The sequence below is a fragment of the Polypterus senegalus genome, chromosome 8 (genome assembly GCF_016835505.1).
Source record: "Polypterus senegalus isolate Bchr_013 chromosome 8, ASM1683550v1, whole genome shotgun sequence".
Lineage (NCBI taxonomy): Eukaryota > Metazoa > Chordata > Cladistia > Polypteriformes > Polypteridae > Polypterus > Polypterus senegalus.
Window position 1 is genome coordinate 114,207,562 of NC_053161.1, and position 22,760 is coordinate 114,230,321.

The 22,760-nt window shown below is 37.6% G+C and overlaps 1 protein-coding gene across 1 annotated transcript in view; it reads right to left on the reverse strand.

The window, feature by feature from the left end:
* polr3b (polymerase (RNA) III (DNA directed) polypeptide B) overlaps nucleotides 1-22,760 on the reverse strand; it is a 256,221-nt gene that overhangs the window by 218,707 nt on the left and 14,754 nt on the right. Inside the window, exon 9 of the mRNA XM_039761636.1 lies at nucleotides 21,189-21,297. Within this exon, the coding sequence (XP_039617570.1) occupies nucleotides 21,189-21,297 (109 nt within the window). The remainder of the gene's footprint in view (nucleotides 1-21,188; nucleotides 21,298-22,760) is intronic.

Sequence of the window (22,760 nt, forward strand, 5' to 3'; positions counted from 1 at the left end):
TGCTATAGAGGCTATTCAAAAATCTACTTCTGAGCTAATACAGTAGTTGGCAAACTGTACTCTGTACATGTGACAGTAATATCCTTATAAGTCTATTTCAGTACCTCTCTGATCATTTGCTTTTGCAGCTTCTTCAGAGAATTCAAGTATACTAGTGATGTACAACCTCCATCTGAACCTACTGTATACTGACTAATTGCTAATACAGGTCAAATCCCATTACAGTGAATACCGAAGTTACAAAATTTTCAAAATAACAGATAATTTACACTCATACAAGATCATGTTCAAAGGATTTTATTTTGAAAAAAATGGAAATTTCAGTATAAAAAAAACTTTTTTCAACCAAAAATGGCCAACAAAGATAATAATGCAATGAAAAAAATACTTAATTTCACGCCTACTCTTTCGTAGAGTCACGGGAAACCTGCAACAGGTTGTTTATTCTTATTCAAAAGGAAAGTGAGTCTGTCATGAAATTTCCTGTCTTGGGAGGTCTCTGCAAGGCTCAGAGTGAGTGTAGGCAAGACATCATACACATAGCTGAATTCCAAGTCAGTGCTCCACTAAGCATTTGCATAGGTAGTTGTGCCAAGTGTGGATATTATACTGTTTCAGTTTTAAGAAAAAAAGAAGTGATGAACAGTGTCAGCTTACACTGAAAGAAAAATTAACAATCATGGAAAAAGTTGATTCCGGAATAAAGAAAAATGATGTGGCGAATGCTTTTGGAATCACGTCAAGTATTGAGAAAAAAAGTTGAAGACAAAGTTAAAGATTGGGCACTGGGATCTGAATAGGGAAAAAAACCCTAATTTTTACTCTGTTGTCACACCTGTATTTCTGTTAAAAAAAAAAGTTGTACCTAATGTTTCATTGTCAAATAAAATATTTTTTGCAGTTTAAGAAGTGTTCTTTTCTTTTATACAAGTATTGCCAAGCTTGGGTCACAGAGTTAACTGCACGAAAGACAGAAAGGCGAGTCCAGGCTGGGTGTTAAATGTTCTAAACATTGTGCGACAAGCACGTTACACAGTCCTTGCACTGCTGCCATTAGAGATGGCTGATCGCCGGTGACCATGGTCACAACAGTATACACATTTTCCTCATATTTGTTAAGATTAAATTTCCATGGTTGGTCTCATCCGATGCGAGAGATGGACGTCTGAAGTGGAGCTCCGCTAGCAATGGTGTTATTTTTCATATTATTTGCTTATTATCCTGAGATATCCTGTATTTATTCAACACGAGAGGGACTGCTACAGTATATGTAAGCACATATAAACATGGCCAACAAGAAGGGGGGTTCGAAAGAATCGAAAACTAAAGCTACACCCAAGCTGCGATCAGCAAGCCCCAGCTCTAGATACGGCCTTTCAGAGACAGACCTGGATCAGATGGGCGAAAGCACAGACTCCTCGGGACCACGGTCCGCTACATCGTCGCCGGCTGAGAACAAAAAGGAGAGCGAAGGTGCGATCGTGAGTCCAGATCTGGATAGCTCGCCGACTGGAGAAGATCACATGAAACTGAAAAGGGCCTTGAAGTCCGCGGCTTTAATTACGCAATTACGCGAGCCTGGAGCAGCGGGGACACCGGCTGCAGCAAAGTCTGCTGCTTCATCTACGGTACAAGAAAGCACAATTGAACTATCTGAACTGAAGGTGTTGCTCGCTGAGCTCAATCAAGATATAAAGAAAAGCGAGAAGGCTAATAAGAAAGCAAGGGCAAAGGCACATGAGAGACTGAAACAGGAATTGAAACAGGAGATGAAACAGGCCAATGAATGGCTGCGACAGGAATTCCAACAGGCAAATGAAAGGATGCGTCAAGAGGTGCAACTTGAGCTTCGACAGGTGCTGGGTAAAATTGAAGAGCGCATTCAGGAAAACTCGGTTAAAGTGACCACGCTTACTGATCAATTGGAGCATTTCAAGGAGACATTCGTGAATCGGATTGAAATGGCCGAACATTTAGCTGCCAGTGCCGAGGAAAGAGCAGTAAATGTCAGTTCCAAATGCAAAAAACTCAGAGAAAAACTTGGAGACAGACTGGCTGCTTTAGAAGATGGGAGTAGAAGGTATAATGTCAGAATTGAAGGTCTGCCGGAGAATCGAGAAAGTTCAAACCCTGTGAAATTCGCAGCTGAACTTTTTTCTAAAATAATTGGGGGCCAACTTATTAAAGCAGAATCTGAGATAGCAGCGGCTTACCGCGTACGCGGATCAAACACCGCCAGACCCAGACCAACATCTTTTATAGTTTGTTTTGAACGATTATCATTTAAGCTGGAGGTGATGGCACTCCTCAGAAACAAGGAAGATATTATATATGAAAATAACCACATTCTTATCTTCCCTGACTTCTTTTCAGCAACAGCTACTAAACGCGCAGCCTTCTATAATATTAAACAGCGGCTACGGCAAGCCAGTGTCAAATACAGCCTCCTGTATCCGGCAAAACTGAAAGTGGAATGGCAGGGTCAATTCTATGTCTTCGCTAGCAAGGAAGCAGCAAAAGGAATTAAGAAAGCTGATCCCGGGACTATTCTGATACATAATAGTGAGTCATGGCGGTTAATGATAAAGCAAAGATTAATAATCTTTTGTCTGACCTACTCGTTTTAAAATACGGGTTTTTATCAGCATATATTCTAATATATTCTCATTATTACTTAGTATTACTAGGGCGCTATCTGTTTATGTTTTATTGTGCTTAATTATTCTTTTCTTTTTTTCTTTTTCTTTTCTAATTATTTCATCTCTACCCTAAACGAGACTGTTCAATATCATACCCTTGGTTTACTGTTATTGCTATTACTGCATTAAGACTTGTTATGCTTCTTCTGGACACATTTTAACACCATCCCCCGGGTTTATTATCTGGGTGTATCATCTTAATGCACTAAAATTGCTGAAGACTATATATACGTTTTTTTTTTTTTTTTTGAGATATCTCTATCTTTTAACCCTAAAGCGCTGCTGCATTGGACCTTGTTTTGCTTTGGACGTACTCTATCTCTGGGTATGTCAGAGGACTGGGACTGTGTGAAGTGGGTTTTAGCCTCACTTGGGAGGCAAAAGGGAGGGTGGGGGTTAAGGGGAGAGAAAGAGAGCAGGCCTGATCTATACCTAATCTATCCTCTCAGTCTTTATAATTATAATAAGACTATAAAATGACATCAAAAACTCAGAATCAATGTCTCCATGATGGGACAGTTAACTTCATGTTAAAGGCCTGAATCACGAATTAAAGAGAAAGAAAGTACTCTCTCACCTAACAGGTCTAAATGCTAAAATAGTATTTTTACAGGAAACCCACTTACTAAGCAAGGATCAGTTCCGCTGCAAAAGACTGGACTGGCCAAATGTTCCATTCTAGTTTTAAAGAAAACTAGAGGTGTGGGAATTCTCATACATAGAACAGTACCATTTGTAGCATCAGATGTAGTATTGGATCCTGAAGGGAGATATGTAATGGTCATGGGAGACTTATCTAACTGTAAAATGATCTTGATAAATGTTTATGCACCTAATGTTGATGATAAGGAATTTATACAAAATTTATTTGCATCCATTCCCAATCTGAACACTCATAAAGTTATAATGGCTGGGGACTTTAATTGTGTTCTAAATCCACTTTTAGATAGGACTTCCTCCACAGGGGAACGCATCTAACACTGCAAAGATAATTACAAAGTTTATAACTGATCACAACTTATCAGATCCCTGGAGGTTTTTAAACCCAAATTCAAGAACATATTCTTTCTACTCACCAGTACATCATTGCTACTCAAGGATTGATTACTTCTTTATAGACAATAACTTCTTGCCTAAGATTAAATCTTGCAAATACGATGCTATTGTTATTTCTGACCATGCACCTATGATCTTGGAGCTAAAATTACTAAGCCCCATACACTCACCCCAGATGGCCTCAACCGCTTCTATTAGCTGACGAGAATTGTACTGAATTTATATCCAAACAAATCAAATTCTTTCTAGAGACAAATACATCCCCTGAGATCTCTGCAGGAATACTCTGGGAAACTCTTAAGGCCTTCTTAAGAGGACAGATTATCTCATATCACAGAAATAAATCCGAGCCAAGAAAGTAGCAGAGATAAAAAGCAAATTACTAAAATAGATGAAGAACATGCCAGACTACCAAGCGAGACTCTACATAGGAGAGGCAGGCTCTACATTCAGAATTAAACCTCTTGACAACTAAAGAAACTGAACAACTAATTTACAAATCCAGACATCATTACTATGAACATGGGAGAAAGCTAATAAGCTTTTAGCTCAACAAATTCACAAGCAAGAAGTGCAACGCAATCTCGTAATCACTAACACTAACGGAGATAAAATCATCGAACACAAAAATATAATGCACACTTTCAGAGACTACTATAAATCCTTATATACCACTGAGTTTAAAAAAGACAATACACAATCTAATGCATTTCTCAATACATTACAGATACCACAAATAGACGCTTTAGTGTGGAGGAACTTGATAAACCTCTGGCATTATCAGAATTACTAGATGCTATAAAGTCACTCCAAGGGGAAAGCAGCAGGCCCTGATGGCTACCCTGCAGAATTTTACAAGAAATTCTCCGCTCAGCTAGCTACCCTCCTATAAGCAACATTTACAGAAGCCAGAGATAACCAATCTCTTCCACAAACCTTTCGCCAAGCACTAATCACTGTCTTTCCAAAACAAAATAAGGACTTATTACAATGTGCATCATACAGACCAATTTCACTTCTGAATAACGACGTTAAAATACTCTCTAAAATCATAGCTAGAAGGATGGAGAAAGTGCTCCCTCGTAATATCACAAGACCAAACTGGATTTATTAGGGGCGCACTTATCTTCAAATCTTCGACGCCTGTTTAATGTAATATACTCACCAACTAAATCAAACACCCCAGAAATATTATTATCATTGGATGCAGAAAAGCATTCGACATGATTGAATGGAAATACCTTTTACTACATTGGAGAAGTTTGGGTTTGGCCCAACATTTGTGCATGGATTAAATTACTGTATACTAACCCAGAAGCTTCAGTTTGCATCAACAACATTTGCTCAGACTACTTTAAACTAGAACGTGGCACTAGACAAGGATGCCCTTGTCACCGCTGTTGTTTGCATTGCCATTGAACCACTGGCAATACATTGTCGAAATACTGATCAGATAAAGGGGATTAGCAGAGAAGGACTGGAACAGAAAATCTCATTATATGCAGATGACATGGTACTGTATATATCAGACCCAGAAAATTCTGTGCCTGCAGTCTTAGAAGCACTCACAGAATTTCAAAAGATCTCTGGTCTCAGAATTAATCTGAATAAAAGTGTACTCTTTCCAGTGAATTCTCAAGCATATAATATTAGATTAGATACCCTACCTTTTATCATTGCAGAACAGTTTAAATACCTGGGGTAAACATCACAAGTAAACATAAAGCTCTATATCAACAAAATTTCGCCGTTTGCATGGAAAAAATTAAACAAGACTTGCATAGATGGTCAACCCTTCATCTCACACTAGCTGGAAGAATTAACACTGTTAAGATGAATATTCTTCCTAAGCTCCTTTTTATTTCAAAACATCCCAATATACATTAATAAATCATTTTTAAGCAATTAGATTCAACAATAACCTCATTTATTTGGAATTCAAAACATCCACGCATCAAAAGAGCGACCCTACAAAGACAAAAGGCAGAAGGCGGCATGGCTCTACCTAACTTCCAGTTTTATTACTGGGCAGCAAATATACAGGCGATAAGAACCTGGACACAAATAGAAGAACATACACAGGCTTGGACCACAATAGAAGTAAAATCCTGCAGTACTTCTTTGTATTCCTTGCTCTGTGCTCCAGTAAATACACGTTAATAATAACCCAATTGTGCTCCACTCACTTAGAATCTGGAACCAATGTAGAAAGCATTTTAAGACGGAGAAGCTTCTATCTGTGGCACCCCTGCAAGAGAACCACCTCTTTCAACCTTCACAAACATATGCAGTTTTAATATCTGGAAAAAATTTGGAATTAACTTGCTTAGAGATCTTTATATAGACAACGTCTTTGCATCCTATGAACAATTACATTCCAAATTTAACATTCCAGCTACACATTTCTTTCACTATCTTCAAATCAGGAACTTTGTTAAACAGAACCTTCCAGATTTTCCTCATCTTGCACCCTCATCCATGCTGGAAAAAATATTGCTCAATCTCAAAGACTTAGACTCCATCTCTACAATATATAAAATCATTTTACAATCCCTCCCTTTCAAAGATCCAAGAGGACACTGGGAAAAGATCTCTCAATTAATATATCAGAAAAGGAGTGGAAAGTAGCAATGCAGAGAATTCACTTGAGCTCCATATGCGCAAAGCATACAATTATACAACTCAAAATTATATATCGAGCACATCTGTCTCGACTAAAACTCTCCAAAATGTTTCCAGGGCATGATCCAACCTGCGAACGTTGCAACCAAGTCCCAGCCTCACTAGGTCACATGTTCTGGGCCTGCACCAAATTAACATTATTCTGGACAAAATTTTAATTACCTTCAGACAGCCTTGGACTCACAATCCCTCCTAACCCATTAACAGCTGTGTTTGGGGTTCTTCCAGAGGGCTTAAAGTGGAGAAAGACAAACAAATTGTGATTGCATTCACTACACTTTGGCACGCAGACTTATTCTGATAAACTGGAAGAACCCAAACTCTCCTCTTTAAGTCAGTGGGAAACTGATGTGTTATATTATTTGAAATTGGAAAAATCAAATACTCAGTTAGAGGATCCGTACAGACTTTTTTCAAAACATGGCAGGATCTAATCAGTAATATTTTAAAATAAGTTCATAAAGCACAGAGAATTTATTAATTTAGGTATGTTTACAAGCCTTAAATTTTACACGCTTTGGCTTGCTCTCTCTCTCAGGGTGGGGATCGATCTGTTCTTAACTAATTTTTTTTTGTAAAAACTTGATTACTTTGTATGGATTGTAATAAAATTAATAAAAAATAAATAAAAAAAGATTAAATTTCCATTATAATAAAATATTTTTATGGGCCCATGAATTTTGTTACAACAGGATTTCACACATACACCTTTTCTTGATGTCAGATGGTTAGTCTTTTCCTTAAAAAACTGCATCCATAAATTTAACCTATTTTAAGCTAGCTTGCTTGCCTATAATTACTTGGATCAGCCCAATCAACCTTTTTATATAATAATAATAATTCTTTGCATTTATATAATGGGTGAATATCTGGTAGTTTATAGTCCTTCAGAATTTCACCATTTGCAGAGATTTAGAAAAATAAGCATAAATGTATACAAGTACTTACTAACCTCCTTAAGCACGCTAGAATAAATGTTATCTGGTACTGGTGATTTATTAGTTTGCAAACTATTTAATCTAAGCAGCACTTTTCCCTCTTGAATTGCCAAATTGTGCACTAACTACCAGCTTGGAAGTCCAGGTTACCCGTCGGAAGTTACTGACTTCTTTACAAATGAAACTTTCAGATAAATTCTTATTCCTAACATTTGCTATTTCACTCTCTTTATATTTTAGTTTGCCCCTTACTGTTCCTAATACACTTGACCTCCCTCATTGACTTTTTATTACTAATGAAAATGGTTATCTTTCACTTTTCTGCAATACTGAATTTTAGCTTTCATAATATCCTTTTTAATTGTTTCTTGTATAAACCCTGCACACTATATACTTAAGGGAAACTTGAGCAATGTGTCCCAGTTCCTTAGTACAACAAAGGCTTACCATCTCCTCTTTTAGTTCTGTGACCCTGACCACATGGCACTGGATCAAAATTTGCTGGGAGGGTGCTATGTTCCTGACTTAACTAATTTTTCTTTACTTTCTTCCTTACTAAAAAATTCACTCACTTACTTACTATTAAAATATACAAAGCCAGTTAATAATTTACTTCTTTCCCTAACGGTGAACTGAACTACAGCCTAGTTGTACGACGCCTGCAGATGCCACTGCTGTTAAGCTTGCATGCAATGCTGAAATGCACACAAACTCGTCACGCACAACATATACTTGCTTATGTGCAGCAGAAAGAAAGCATAAGGAAACAAAGAAACAAGTAGCATGAAACTATTAGTACAAGCCAAAAACAAAGTCAGCTATAGATGTCTTTTATATACACATATAAAAGAAAATAAATTTTAACATTTTAAATATTACTTGACTTTCACTCCATTTATTGAGAGGTGACATTCAAGTAGGAAGACAAAGATTATCCTATCTACATTAACTTCTTACAGCTCTCCTTCAGAGGAATTCCTTGGCACTCCTAGGCAGTTTACTAAATATACTTTTTCCAGCATGTCCATGGTATCACTCCGGATCGTTTCTTAGTGGACCATTTCAAAAGGCATCCAAACTATATGATCAAACTGTTAAACTAATTGCTCTCAACACAGAGCAGCAACAGATCCACTCTGAAGAGATCTTGTATAGCGGAGCTCCTTATCCTAGAAAGTGAGCCCAACAATTCTCTAGTGGTGCTTTTCCACTGCATAGTACGGCACGACACGGTTCAGTTCAGCTCACTTTTGGGGGGTTTTCCACTGGGAACAGTACCTGGTACCTGGTCCTTTTTTTAGTACCACCTCAGCCGAGGTTCCAAGCGCCGAACCGTTACCAAAACGTGACGTGTAAACTCTGCTGGTCACTGTTTGGCCGGAGAAAATCGTCATTACTGCGTCACTGAACTTGCGACACGAGACACAACAGACCCGCTAGATTTTTAGCACAGCCAGCGAAGGTTTGGACGCACCATTTTGTTTTAATCAAAAATGGCTGTTTCGTGGTCTATTGAGGAAGTACAGACGTTCCTCTCGTTGGTAGCCAAGGAGCGGATCCAGCGAGAGCTGGATGGGGCGACGCGGAATGAAAAAGTTTTTCAGGAGGTCGCTTGTGGCGCGTTTACGATGATGTCACGGCAGTAGAGGCGGCGCAACTATAACGACACGTGAATAATCCCGCCCACTCTAAAGCGGTACTAAACTGCAGTCGAAACGCAAACCGAGCCGAACTGAGCCGAACCAAGGTGAGCTGTACTGAACCGTGCTGTGCCGTACTATGCAGTGGAAAAGCGCCATAGCAGAACCCTTGCAATCTCAGTATTCAGTCTATCCCAGAGCTGGTGATTATAGCTTGTTTTGAGGGAAAAGGCCTGAACTCTTTGTCTGAGGACTTGGCTCTCATGTGACGACCAAAGTTCACTAAAACATTCAGAAAACTGAAATGACTGGTTGGTCAATCTCATTGTCACCTCTACCCCCACCCATAAACAAGATTCTGAGGATACTGAATCCAAAGACATAAGGCAGCTGTTGCACACAAAGCATATGCCACTTCTTTCTTGAGAAGGACCACAATTTCATGTTTTGAGCAGCCTCTAAATACAGCAAACTCAGCTGCCAAACATTGCAGCACAAGCCAGCTACTACAGGCCAGTGAAGCCAAGATAATATCATCATCATCATTCTCTTAATATCTCAAATACATCTCCATTATCTGTCTATAAAATCATGAACATGGGAGGAGACATGCACACAAAGCCCATACTGTACGCACCTTACATTATGATAAGAATGTCAAATCAACATGGTCACAGTAAAAAGTTATAAAAGGAATGCATCAGGGACCCAGAAATCCATGCTTTATAAGCTCATTCCATAAAATACATGGACCTAAGCTTATTCCACAATAACAAGGCACACAGGAAGTTGCCAATATTATCCACATGACAATGTTGTCTTCATCCAGGGTGGAATCTGGATAAGCTTTCCTAAAGAATCTAAGGAATATTATAAACTTAACATACTGTAATACAATTCTTACTTTAAATAATTGCCAGCATAAAAGTATTGCCAGTATTTCTGTTAGCCTTAAAAGATAATATTTATTCAAAATGACTCTCAAATTATACAGTACATTGAGGCAGCTTTAGAGAACTAAAGACGATATTATATAAGTAGCAAACAGACAAGTTAAATGAAGAATGCAAAGATTCTATGCTCATTTGCAGTTTTCATTATAGTGGATTTGAAAGCCTGGACAACTTTCAATGTAAAATAGTTTCTTAAAATTTAAAATCAATTTTATTTATTTATTTTTTTTAAATGAATAAAAGATGAACATGAACACAAAACCTGATTTTCAGGTTTTGCTAAGCATTTTTACTATCACATAACATTAATTAATCAAAATTTTTTCTGTATAATGTAGTTTTAATTCAAATCCTTGCCATCTCTTAAAAAAAAATTTTCAAAAATATTTTCAAACATCTCTGCTGCCCTCTTTTGGAAATACACTATTATTCATTGTATGAAGTGAAGGAGTGTCCGCCTCTCAGAGGAAGAGCTACTTAATCACATTTTAGTGATGTACTGCAAGCTTAGGAGAGGAAAAAAAAATAAAAATAAAATTATATATTATATATTATATATATATATATATATATATATATAATATAATATAATATAATATATATTATATATATATAATATATATATATATAATATAATATATATATACACACACACACACATACATATACGTTGAATTTTATCTTGCACAGAATAAAAATATATACACATATATATATATACAAATCAGATTCCGAAAAAGTTGGGACACTATACAAATCGTGAATAAAAACTGAATGCAATGATGTGGAGGTGCGAACATCTAATGTTTTATTCAGAATAGAACATAAATCACGGAACAAAAGATTAAACTGAGAAAATGTATCATTTTAAGGGAAAAATATGTTGATTCAGAATTTCATGGTGTCAACAAATCCCAAAAAGTTGGGACAAGGCCATTTTCACCACTGTGTGGCATCTCCCTTCTTCTTACAACACTCAACAGATGTCTGGGGACCAAGGAGACCAGTTTCTCAAGTTTAGAAATAGGAATGCTCTCCCATTCTTGTCTAATACAGGCCTCTAACTGTTCAATCGTCTTGGGCCTTCTTTGTCACACCTTCCTCTTTATGATGCGCCAAATGTTCTCTATAAGTGAAAGATCTGGACTGCAGACTGGCCATTTCAGTACCCGGATCCTTCTCCTACGCAGCCATGATGTTGTGATTGATGCAGAATGTGGTCTGGCATTATCTTGTTGAAAAATGCAGGGTCTTCCCTGAAAGAGATGACGTCTGGATGGGAGCATATGTTGTTCTAGAACCTGAATATATTTTTCTGCATTGATGGTGCCTTTCCAGACATGCAAGCTGCCCATGCCACACGCACTCATGCAACCCCATACCATCAGAGATGCAGGCTTCTGAACTGAGCGTTGATAACAACTTGGGTTGTCCTTGTCCTCTTTGGTCCGGATGACATGGCGTCCCAGATTTCCAAAAGAACTTCAATCGTGACTCGCCTGACCACAGAACTGTCTTCCATTTTGCCACACTCCGTTTTAAATGATCCCTGGCCCAGTGACAATGCCTGAGCTTGTGGATCTTGCTTAGAAATGGCTTCTTCTTTGCACTGTAGAGTTTCAGCTGGCAACGGCGGATGGCACGGGGGATTGTGTTCACTGACAATGGTTTCTGGAAGTATTCCTGAACCCATTCTGTGATTTCCTTTACAGTAGCATTCCTGGTTGTGGTGCAGTGTCGTTTAAGGGCCCGGAGATCACGGGCATCCAGTATGGTTTTATGGCCTTGACCCTTACGCACAGAGATTGTTCCAGATTCTCTGAATCTTCAGATGATGTTATGCACAGTTGATGATGATAGATGCAAAGTCTTTGCAATTTTTCGCTGGGTAACACCTTTCTGATATTGCTCCACTATCTTTCTGCGCAACATTGTGGGAATTGGTGATCCTCTACCCATCTTGGCTTCTGAGAGACACTGCCACTCTGAGAAGCTCTTTTATACCCAATCATGTTGCCAATTGACCTAATTAGTGTTTATTGGTCTTCCAGCTCTTCGTTATGCTCAAATTTTCTTTTTCCAGCCTCTTATTGCTACTTGTCCCAACTTTTTTGGGATTTGTTGACACCGTGAAATTTTGAATCAACATATTTTTCCTTTAAAATGATACATTTACTCGGATTAAACGTTTGATCTGTCATCTACGTTCTATTACTAATAAAATATTGACATTTGCCATCTCCACATCATTGCATTCAGTTTTTATTCACAATTTGTTTAGTGTCCCAACTTTTTTGGAATCCGGTTTGTAATATATATACACACACACACACATACATACATACATATACGCTGAATTTTATCTAACACAGAATTAAAAAAAGCACAATTTTGAGCTTTGTTTTGTGTTCTCATTGAAATATTAGGAATAATAATAACAGTTAAGCATAATATTCATTCTTTTTTTTGACAGTAAAACAATCTAACATAAATAAAAAAATATATGTAAATAGCATGGATTCTCTGTTTTAAATAATCATCAAGCAGTAAGAAATATTTGTGGAACAGAGTTTTATCTTTGTACTATTCGGCTGCTGCAATATTTCCTTCTGCAATAAAAGAAAAAAAGCATACCTAACCTAGCCTTGCTACACAATATTAATCATTATCCTCTGTGAGATGTGGCCGGCTTGTTATCCCAGCCAATACCCCCAGGCCGCCAGATGGAGCCCTCCCTGCAGTATGGAGATGCCCCGAAGACCAGCTGGGAGTCATGGGACATGTAGTTGTTATACAAGACCCTGCTGGATACCACAGGGGCCGCAAGAGGGAGCTGCAGGGAGGATCGAAGACTTCTTCGTGCCCTATAACCCGGAAGTGAGTCAGAGGAAGAGCGATGTGCTTCCGGGGTGAGAAGAAAGGACTTGTACCTGACCCGGAAGGGATTGAGAGTCACATGGACTGGGGATTGGAACGCTTCCGGGTCAGGGTATTTAAAAGGACTGTGGGAGCTCCCAGACGGGGAGCTGAGCTGGGTGGAAGGGTGGCAACGCGTCTGCAAGTCGGAGGATTGTATTATTGTAGTATTTGTGATTTGTATGAGTATAGTGGAGGAGAGGGTGCTTTGTGCACTGTGGCATTTAAATAAAGTCAACGTTTGGACTTTTACCAGTTGTTTGGAGTCATGGACAAGGGTTCAAGGGAGCGATAGCACCCCCTATCTGTCACACCTCACATGGTTCCACAGCCATATTCTGAGTTTAAACAGATTAGCTGGCTGCCCCCTGAAATCTTTTGCCTCTAATTTTCAATACTCCTGGACATCGTTTAGAGAGAAACCTATTTCTTTCAATTCATTTGACACCACCTACAACTACACTATCTTTGGCCTAATCCCTTTCACCTCTATCTTGGTGCAGCTCTTCACCCAATCATCCTCAGTTTTTTCAATCCACATGACAGAATAAGATATTGGATACAAATCATCATAGTCTATTACTCCCCAGCATAACACCAACCGCTTCTACCAAGCCTTTCTCCTAACTGAGCATTCACTTTATTCTCACTCATTAACATTCCAAAATCCACACACTCATGGTTGCCTAAAGAAAATGTCACAATGCATGATTTCAAGTCACGGGAAATGCCAGATATGCTGACCACAGTTGTTGATCGTGTCTCCAGATCATATAAAATGTCTACTTAATCAACAGAGTGCTGATCTTCCCGCACAGTTGTGCTTGACCCTTTATGTGACAGGCAATAGCATGATGCCTGATGAAGCTGGCACTGTACAAATGATAACAGCTACAGTAAATAAGTTCAGCCAAAATTTTTTACCCCACCGATTCTGTTGTGGCATGTAAAACACAAGACATAACTCAGACAAGCATCTCTTCTGTTTCTGAGGTCCAAATCCCGTGTTCCTTATTCCACATTGCAACATTTTAAGCACTGCACCACCACATGGAAGTTTATTGGTGGTAAGCTCTCATGCATACCAGCCCACCCCTATGACTAAAGACAAAACCAAACAGGTTTGATTTTATTAGAGGGAGTCACTGGGTATGTCACATTGCATAACTAGCTTCATGGAAGTGCACCACAGGCTGCCACCAACTCATTAAGATTATATAAATGAAGACTATAACTGAAAACTGCTGGAAAATTCACTTAATGTGACATAACCTTAAGAATAACAAGAAGCAAGCCTCAAATTAGGAATTATAAAATGAATGCTGAATTAGTCACTGGTTAGTATAAGAAAGACTACAGAGATCGTAATTTATCTTAAGTAACACTGTTGTTACAAGATTAAATAATGAAAGCTAGATCAGCACTGGCTTACAGATTTTCCTTTAACAACATGGGCTACAGAAGAGCCTTAATTCTGTGCAGCAACATAGCTACTATACAATGTCATTTTCAACCCCACTTAATATAATTATAATTCATGCATGCATAGGACCAGAACCCATCCTAAGGGCAGTGTGTGGAAGGCAGGATTTGTCCGAAATGTCAACAGTATATACAAATATAAGATATAATCTCGATTATGTTTAAGTACATTTCAATACTGTTCTCACTGGGTATGTCAAGGCTTATCCTCTCTTGGACAAAGCTGGCAGTACTAGGACGATCATGTTGTTTTAATTTCTCCAGTGCTTTCCATTATATCCATCCATCTCTGTTAAGTGGTAAACTCAGAAATATGTAGGTGGATGAGCCGAGACTGTGGTGTTCTGAATAATGGACAGTCTGGCAGAGCACAGTTTGAGCCCTGAGAACTCTGTCTCTGATAAGAATGTGAGCAACAGTGGAGCACCACAAGAAACAGTCTTGTATCCCTTTTGCTTCCTCTGTACACATATACAGTAAATATAACACCAGATAATGTCACTTGCAGAATATTTCTGATGATTCAACACTTGTGGGGTGTATTAAAAGGAAAATGAGAAAAATTATTGGAGTCAGGTGGATAACTTTGTTTCTTGGTACGAAAAGAATTGTCTGAAACTTAACAGCAGGAAAAATAAGGAACTGGCTATTGACTTTAGCAGTAACAAAGAGACTCTACTCCCAGTCTCTATTCAGGGAGTTACTGTAGAGGTAATGTAGAGGTGGTTGCATTGCTATAAGTACACATCAATGACAGGCTGGACTGGTCTCAATACACAAAAGGGCAGGGCAGGCTCTTTTCCCTTAGGACACTATGTTCCTTGAATGTGGGTAGTAACCTCCTTCACATATTCTATATGTGAATGGCCACTGCAATTTTCTATGCTATAGTGTGCTGGGCTGGTAACATTACTTTAAAAGAGGCCCACCGAATGGGGCACACTTTCAACTCCCTGGAGGTATTAATGAAGGATAAAATGAAAACAAAACTGAGTGCCACTATGAACAATGCAGCATATCCCCTGTCTGACACAATAACTGCAAGTATTTTCAGCCAACAAATTATTCTGCAGACGTGTGTCAACTCTACTAGGGCTACTTTATACCAAGGGCAATATGCCTAAACAATGCATGACTGGAACTGTAACTGCCACATCATAAGACTTTCTTTTAAGTTTTCTTTCTGTTTAGTCATTCTGGTGTAAACAGTTATTTAATTAGCTTCTACATAAAGCCAAATTTACCACTTGGAACAAACAAATGTATATTTATCTATCTACCTCAACTATCCCAATTTCAATACTTCAGTATTGCCTTTCATTGCTTAATTTATTTTGTTCATGTGGGAAGTTTGGGGGAAAAGAGAGTGTATAACCACATTGGAAAATGCCCAACCCCAAAGGACAAACAGTGACTCATCCTACTACAAAGGATAGTTACTCTGGCAGTCCTGCAACAGCTGTGTCAGCACTGAAGAGTATACCTCCTTCAAAGAGTAATCACATTATAGCCTGTAACAAAGACAGCCCTGTGTTCTGTGTTTGTCTGTCTACTAACTGCTTCTCAGCTGTGGAAAACGCCTTCCTCAGCCATCCAATCTGTTTTCAGCATATTGATAATAAGGCACTTCTTGAAGGCAACCCCTTCTCACAAAGTACTTCAGAGCTGCTTCCCTGTCTCATATCCAGGATTGTAGAGAGTAAGGATACCATTAACTGTTAACCAAATATGATTTTTCTAAATTGCTAATTTTTCTGTGTGGCCTTGGACTAATCCAAGTGTTAAATTTCATGTGTTCTACCTTAACATTTTGTTTTACATCACCTGCTCAATAAACAATGACAAGTACAGTACATATACTGATGTGCCTTGGATAAAAACCATCTGCTAACTAATAGTAACTACCCATAAACTAGTATTAATTAGAATTAACCAATAATTGTTGCACAGATAAATGTAATTTAATGTTATTCTTGGCCAAAACTACCATTTTAACTGCAGTCAGCGACTTACTAGACACATGCAAATATATTTCTCTTCCTTATATCCTATGTATCCTATGTAAATGTCAGGATGGCAGTGTTTAAAGGAATATTCCACCCAAATAGGATATTTTTTAAATGTTACGTTTATAGCGGTATCCGAGAAAAAATTTTAATCCCATGTTTTTGAGGAGAATTCGCATATTGAATATTCACACTCAGCAGGCCCTTTTCACCCAAAGTGAAAAACGTCCGTGGAAAAGTGAAAAGAAATAGTCACGTAACTTGTGCTGCATAATCCACATATCCAACATCCATTTGTATAATCAAAATTTGCAAAATGTATGCATTTTAGTTAAAATATTAACAACAAATAATAACCATTACATTTAAACAAAAAATGGCTCCTGATGTAAAGCTTACATCAGGAGGAAACCTCAGCACCCCTGGAAATTTTAAAGCAATACTTTGATAATTATGCAATGAAACTTTTACGTGGAAACACTAATACAAATGCAGCACACAATCTAATTGAATCTTGCAATCTGCATTAGCATGATAAACCTGGACAAGACACCATTTTGAATGTGTTATTCACAAGCTCTGTCATATTATGGGATTAATTCCTTTCAACCTCTTGGAACCTGTGCATGCAGGACACTGGTGTGGATGCTGAAGGCAACAGTAGTAATGGGACAGAGTTATACAACAGTCAAGAAAGAGTGTGATGATTTGTATAGCAAAATATCATCCACAGCAATGTCTGTCAGTGGATGAGATAATGGCTAACACAAAAGCTAAAGTCACACTAAAACAATATACTGTATAAAGACCAAACCAACAAAGAAGGGTATCAGACTTGATGCAGACATCTATTGGTATACATTTAACTTCAAATTATATACTAAAAAGTAAGGCTAGGTGATTTTTTTCAATTAAAGTGTTTAATTCAAAATAACATTTTAAAACGATATTCAAACATGAAAATCTACTTTTTCTATTTTGTTTTTTTTACCAAATTGTACAGTAAAGAGTTGAGCAAACATCTTAGTTTAATTATCATCATGTGTGAACAGTCAAAACATTTTGTAATGATCTGGCCAAGCATCTTCATAAAGCATGACACCTCAACAGTCATGCAAATAGGACTGCTCAGAACACCGCCTGGGTTGGTGTGGATTTAGAGGAACTGCATTAGCCTGCTCTTGATGCAAGTAGCAACCAAGATGTAAAAGGATAGGGATTTGGAATGAAAACAGGCCACCAAGGGGAACTGCTGCACTTTTCAGTTTGAATGGTGATAGTGCCACAAGCTAGACTGTGTACAGAACGGTGAATCTCCCTGCCATGCCAGATCTGAATATAACCTGTATGATAAAGACAAGTAAAACTTCGGCAGACCACAATTTCTATGAAACGGTTGACTGACAGTGCAAGTTGCTTATATAAAAAACATGAAAGAATAGAGACCTAAGTGACTGTATATCCCACAGTTATACCAATGGAAGGATTATAAATAGTTATTAATTGCATTATTGTTTCTTTGACTCTTTTTTTTTTTTTAGGTAGAAATAAACCTGTTTGATTTGTGCACAGTGAACTGTGAGTGCGATTTTGTTCCTCACATCAGGGAGGCAGCAGAATGGAACCGGTAGGAGAAAGCACAGGACGAAGTTGAAGTCTATCCCCAACCAACAGCTCCTGAGTATTCTCTGCCCTGCTTCAGGTTGGACCACACAAGGCGCGTACCTTGTTATATATCCGGTTACACAGTTTGATTACATTAGGAGCAGAGTGTGCCTCATTTAGGACCGGATGGCAAAAACTGCTGGAGCGGTCTGTACACTCCTTCTTATCCTGGATGAGGACTAAAATAGGATGGAGAGAAGAAAAAGCAGGGTAACTGTATCAGATGGTCAAAGGGCTATAAGAGGACACTAGACCAATAGATAAGCCTTTTTTTTTTAAATTGGAAAAAAAAGAGAAGTCACTTGTGGTAAAGGTGTGTCTTAGGTACAGGGAAGAGCAGTGAGGGCTGCAAAAAAAGAAAAAGTTTTAAGGAAAACTGCAGAAAATTTAAGGAAAGGCCCCTGTAATTTATGTGAAGGGAATGTTGAGGCCATGAGAAAAAAGAACAAGGGGTGTAATTGTAAAAACAAAATTACAAATCATGAGCGGTCTTCCCCTAGACTTTTCCGTATACTCAGATATGGAAATGGATATTTGAGGAGTAAACCGCAAGACAATGATAATATTTTTAAATTACGTACATTAAAGATCCATCGGCAACAAATCAAATAAACTAATAATATATTAAACAATTATTGAACAATTACAAGTTGAATAAATCAGACTATGCAGCTGTATGTATAAAAGGTTAGTAGATATACCCCAAAAGTTAATAGAAATCTATGTTCTATGCACCTTATACTTGTATTCAAAATTTGGTTGACCTAAGTGAAAGCATACTCAAGTTATCGTGTTTACATACACACACACACACACAGATAAACTCCAAAAATTTTATTTTTGGACTCAGGGAGGTCTAAAACATCGAGATTCATCAAAATCTTGAAATTGAATTTTTGAAGGATTCCAAAACTTTCCCTATACTTTGTATACGACAAAATAAAAAAAGTACAGAAAAATCTGCACAGAATGACATTTTCTTATGGTGCACCTTTTCACACAGACAACAAAAAGTAATATTTCTAGGAAGTATGCAGATATATTTTTAGTTTGCAGAAGGAGTACGACCTTTTTATTTTGTGTTTTTTTGTTTATAGTGATTTTAGTTTTAAAAATGTTTAAATCAATTACAAAATTATCCAAATATTAAAAAAAAAAATCAAGGTTTTATTTTTTTTTGATCTAATGAAAAGTTGACATATGTGTTCCTTGAAAGATTTTCCTTTCTTGTGGGACTTCCCCCTCCCTTGAATTACTTAGGATATCAACTTTTTTGGGATAACTTCTACACTAGACCATTCCAATTCAGACACTTGAGTGACCTGTTTTTTTGATTATGTAGCAATAAGTACAGCAGAAGATGAGCAAGGTTCCTTTCTATAAATGTCAATGACAAAGGATTCTTAAGAAATAATCCTGTTGCTCAGTCAGATTAAATTTGTGACAGCAAGTTGGTATTTGTAAAACAGATGGACACCAGAGAGGTTACTGTCTGTTTCATTTTACATAATGCCAAGACAGGGAAGATGATCATGAAAGGCTAGAAGATAGAAAATAAGACAATATGAAAAAAATCCAAAGCCCGACAACTGTGTAGACACTTCATACCAGCTTCTAGGGTGGTACTCTCTCAACAGAAAATCCATGAGGAGGACATTGACCTCACAATCACTTATGTTTTACACAAAGGAGTTTATACCATGGGACAGGAGAAGGCCATGAAACATTTCAAGAGAGTCTTGCTGTTAAACTAATACGAGGTGAGACACAAAAATAAACAGACTGGTTAAAAATATATATATATTTATTGATGAATTACGGCATTCTAAACATTGTCACCTCCTATATACTCCTCCTACATTTATTGAAACAGTGCTGGAAGTCGTTTGCTTGAGATTCTGCAAGAGGCTTGCCATTTCTGCCTTCACTTCATCCACTGAAGAAAATTGTGGTCCCTTCAGGTCACTTTTGATTTTCGGGAACAAGAAAAAATCACAAGGAGCTAAATGGGGCGAATAGGGAGGATGACTGAGGACAGGAATGTTTTTGTCAGTAAAAAACTGCTTTACGGAATAAGCATTGTGCGCGAGAGCGTTGTCTTTTCTTGTCTCACTGTTCCATTTTTTCACCAGACATTGTTGAGGCAATTCGTGTAGCAATTGTTGTGCAAATACTGACTGGGCTATTCACAGGATATACCTAGCCAGTCAGCGGTTTGAGAGGGTGTGTAGGAGGGGATATAATTCTATGATTCACGTCCGGCCGACCTCCAGATGGTTTTCCAGGAAACCCCAAGCCCAGTCTGGTTATTTTTGTGTCTCACCTCGTAGATGTTGCACTGGCAGTGGTGTTTCTGCATATTAAGGGCCAATAAGACATGGCCTTTAAAGGCTAGTACTGTTTATTCATGGCATTAAAATGCTTTAGGAAAAAAGACAAGTTAGCACTTTTGGTGAAATGAAAAATCCATTACCATTTAAAAGAAGCCACAGTAATTAAAAAAAAAAGCATCAGATGTGTATCAAGCATAAGACATTGAACTTATTAGAATGGAGTGGTATTTTTGATCTAATGGCACTAAATTTCAAAAACCTACTAAGAAAGCATTGCCTAGGCTTCTTTCCATAAAGTTATAGGAGCACAACAGCATAATGCCTCTCTTTCATGAAAGCATAGAGTTCTGATGCACACAATAATTATTTCCACTTATTGGCCATTTTCATCCTGCCTAGCAAACATACTATTACTATATTATGGCAAAGGCTGTAACTGGACAGCTGTAGAGTTTTGTGTTCAAGTTGAGCAGTGTGTGTAGTCAGTGTGTTTTGTTGTGTTATTGTGGCTTCTCCCCATTCCACCTAAAGGCCATTTGATTCTAAACTTGAGCAGTTGCCTTTTCACTTTAGAAGGTTTGCAGTTATAATTTCTGGAATAGCAATTGTTTGTGGGGCTCCCAGTTTACTTTTAAGTCTATATAACATTTAAGTCTACAGATACATGGTTTTTTAGGGATTGATGCTCTGTTGACTGAATTGTCTGCTTTTGTCATAAATATTCTAGTGCTTTAATTAAACAAAATTTGAATTTTAACTTTTTAGAACACAGATCATTATAAAAAGTTATCAGAAAAGATTTATGAGAAAAACTCTACCTTAAAGATGATCGCAATAGGTGTGTCTTCAGACAAAGTGTTGTGCTTTAAGTAAAACCTCCCCTGTTTCACAACAATATTGGTTCTGCTTTTCTTCTCATGAGTTGAACTGAAAAAAAGTGGTAAATAACAATAAAAATGTTTTTGTTTTATAAATACAGAAAGTGTGTGGAATATGAATAGACATTATATATTGTTTCTGAACTATTTATTCTGGGGGGAAAAAAGATCAGATTGTAATTGAAAGATTATAACATGTTATACAAAATGAAACTTATTGCTGGCATTGTTTTGATTTTTAGAGGAGATCATTTTTGTCATAATAAACTAGGAGATAATAAATTACAGCAATTGCCCCAGCTTTTTTTTTCTTGGGAGTGGCACAGAGTAGATTAATTACAAATACACAAGGCCCAAAAAATTGCTGCACTCATGTCCTGATGGACCAGTCAGAGATCATTGCTGATAATTTTCTCACCCCATCCAAGGGACTAGTGGTTAACCAGAAGGAAGAAATAGTTTGACTTGGTAGAGATAAATGCAAATAGAGAAGACTTACTATGCCTGTAAAATACAATACAATTTATTTTTGTATAGCCCAAAAATCACATAAGAAGTGCCGCAATGGGCTTTAACAGGCCCTGCCTCTCTACCACCCCCAGCTTTGACTCTCTAAGAAGACAAGGAACCCCCAAAAAAAAACACCCCTGTAGGAAAAAAAATGAAAGAAACCTTGGGAAAAGCAGTTCAAAAAGAGACCCCTTTCCAGGTAGGTTGGATGTGCAGTGGATGTCAAAAAGAAGGGGGTCAATACAATACACAAAACAGAACAAATCCTCAATACAGTATAAAAATAGATATTTTACAAGTACGGAGCAGAATTTAAAAGTAGATGATATCACATAATATGATCTTAAATGTTCTTTTAAAGAAATCTTTTGATTTTTACTTGTAGATTTAGCACCATTACTTATTAATTTTCTTTTTATCTACAACTTCAGAACTGGGAAGAGAAGCCAGACTCAAAATATCATTGCTGGAGTATCATTAAATTTGCAGCTTAACCTTTTTACTTTTATCTTTTTTTCTAGTGTTGTCATCACTCATTGTGCTTGCATGTCTCAATTGTTCTGATTACTAAAAAGTGGCTTTCAGATGATTTGTGACAGGAACTGGTAATGTAATACATTTTACTTATAGAAATAAGATTCAGCATGCACGTAGATACAACTAGGGATGTCACAAGAACCGATACTTTAGTGCCATGTCTAGCTTTTTTACAGTATCGGTAAAAAGTCGGTACTGTACAGATGTGTGACTACAAGTAGATGTATTATTTTGGAAGGGATAATAATGCATGAAAAAAGCGTGAGTAAAAACAACACATGAAAATGGTTCACAGTGCAGCAGCTCCACATTTACACATCTGGAAAAGAAAAGCAGCAGAAGATATTTCTGGAAATGCCTTGTTATAGGGGCAAGAGAATTTTACCACGTGACTGGCACAGACCTGCTGGATTCCATGGGTGCTGCCAGGGGGTGCTGCAGGGACTGTGGAGCCCTATTTCATCA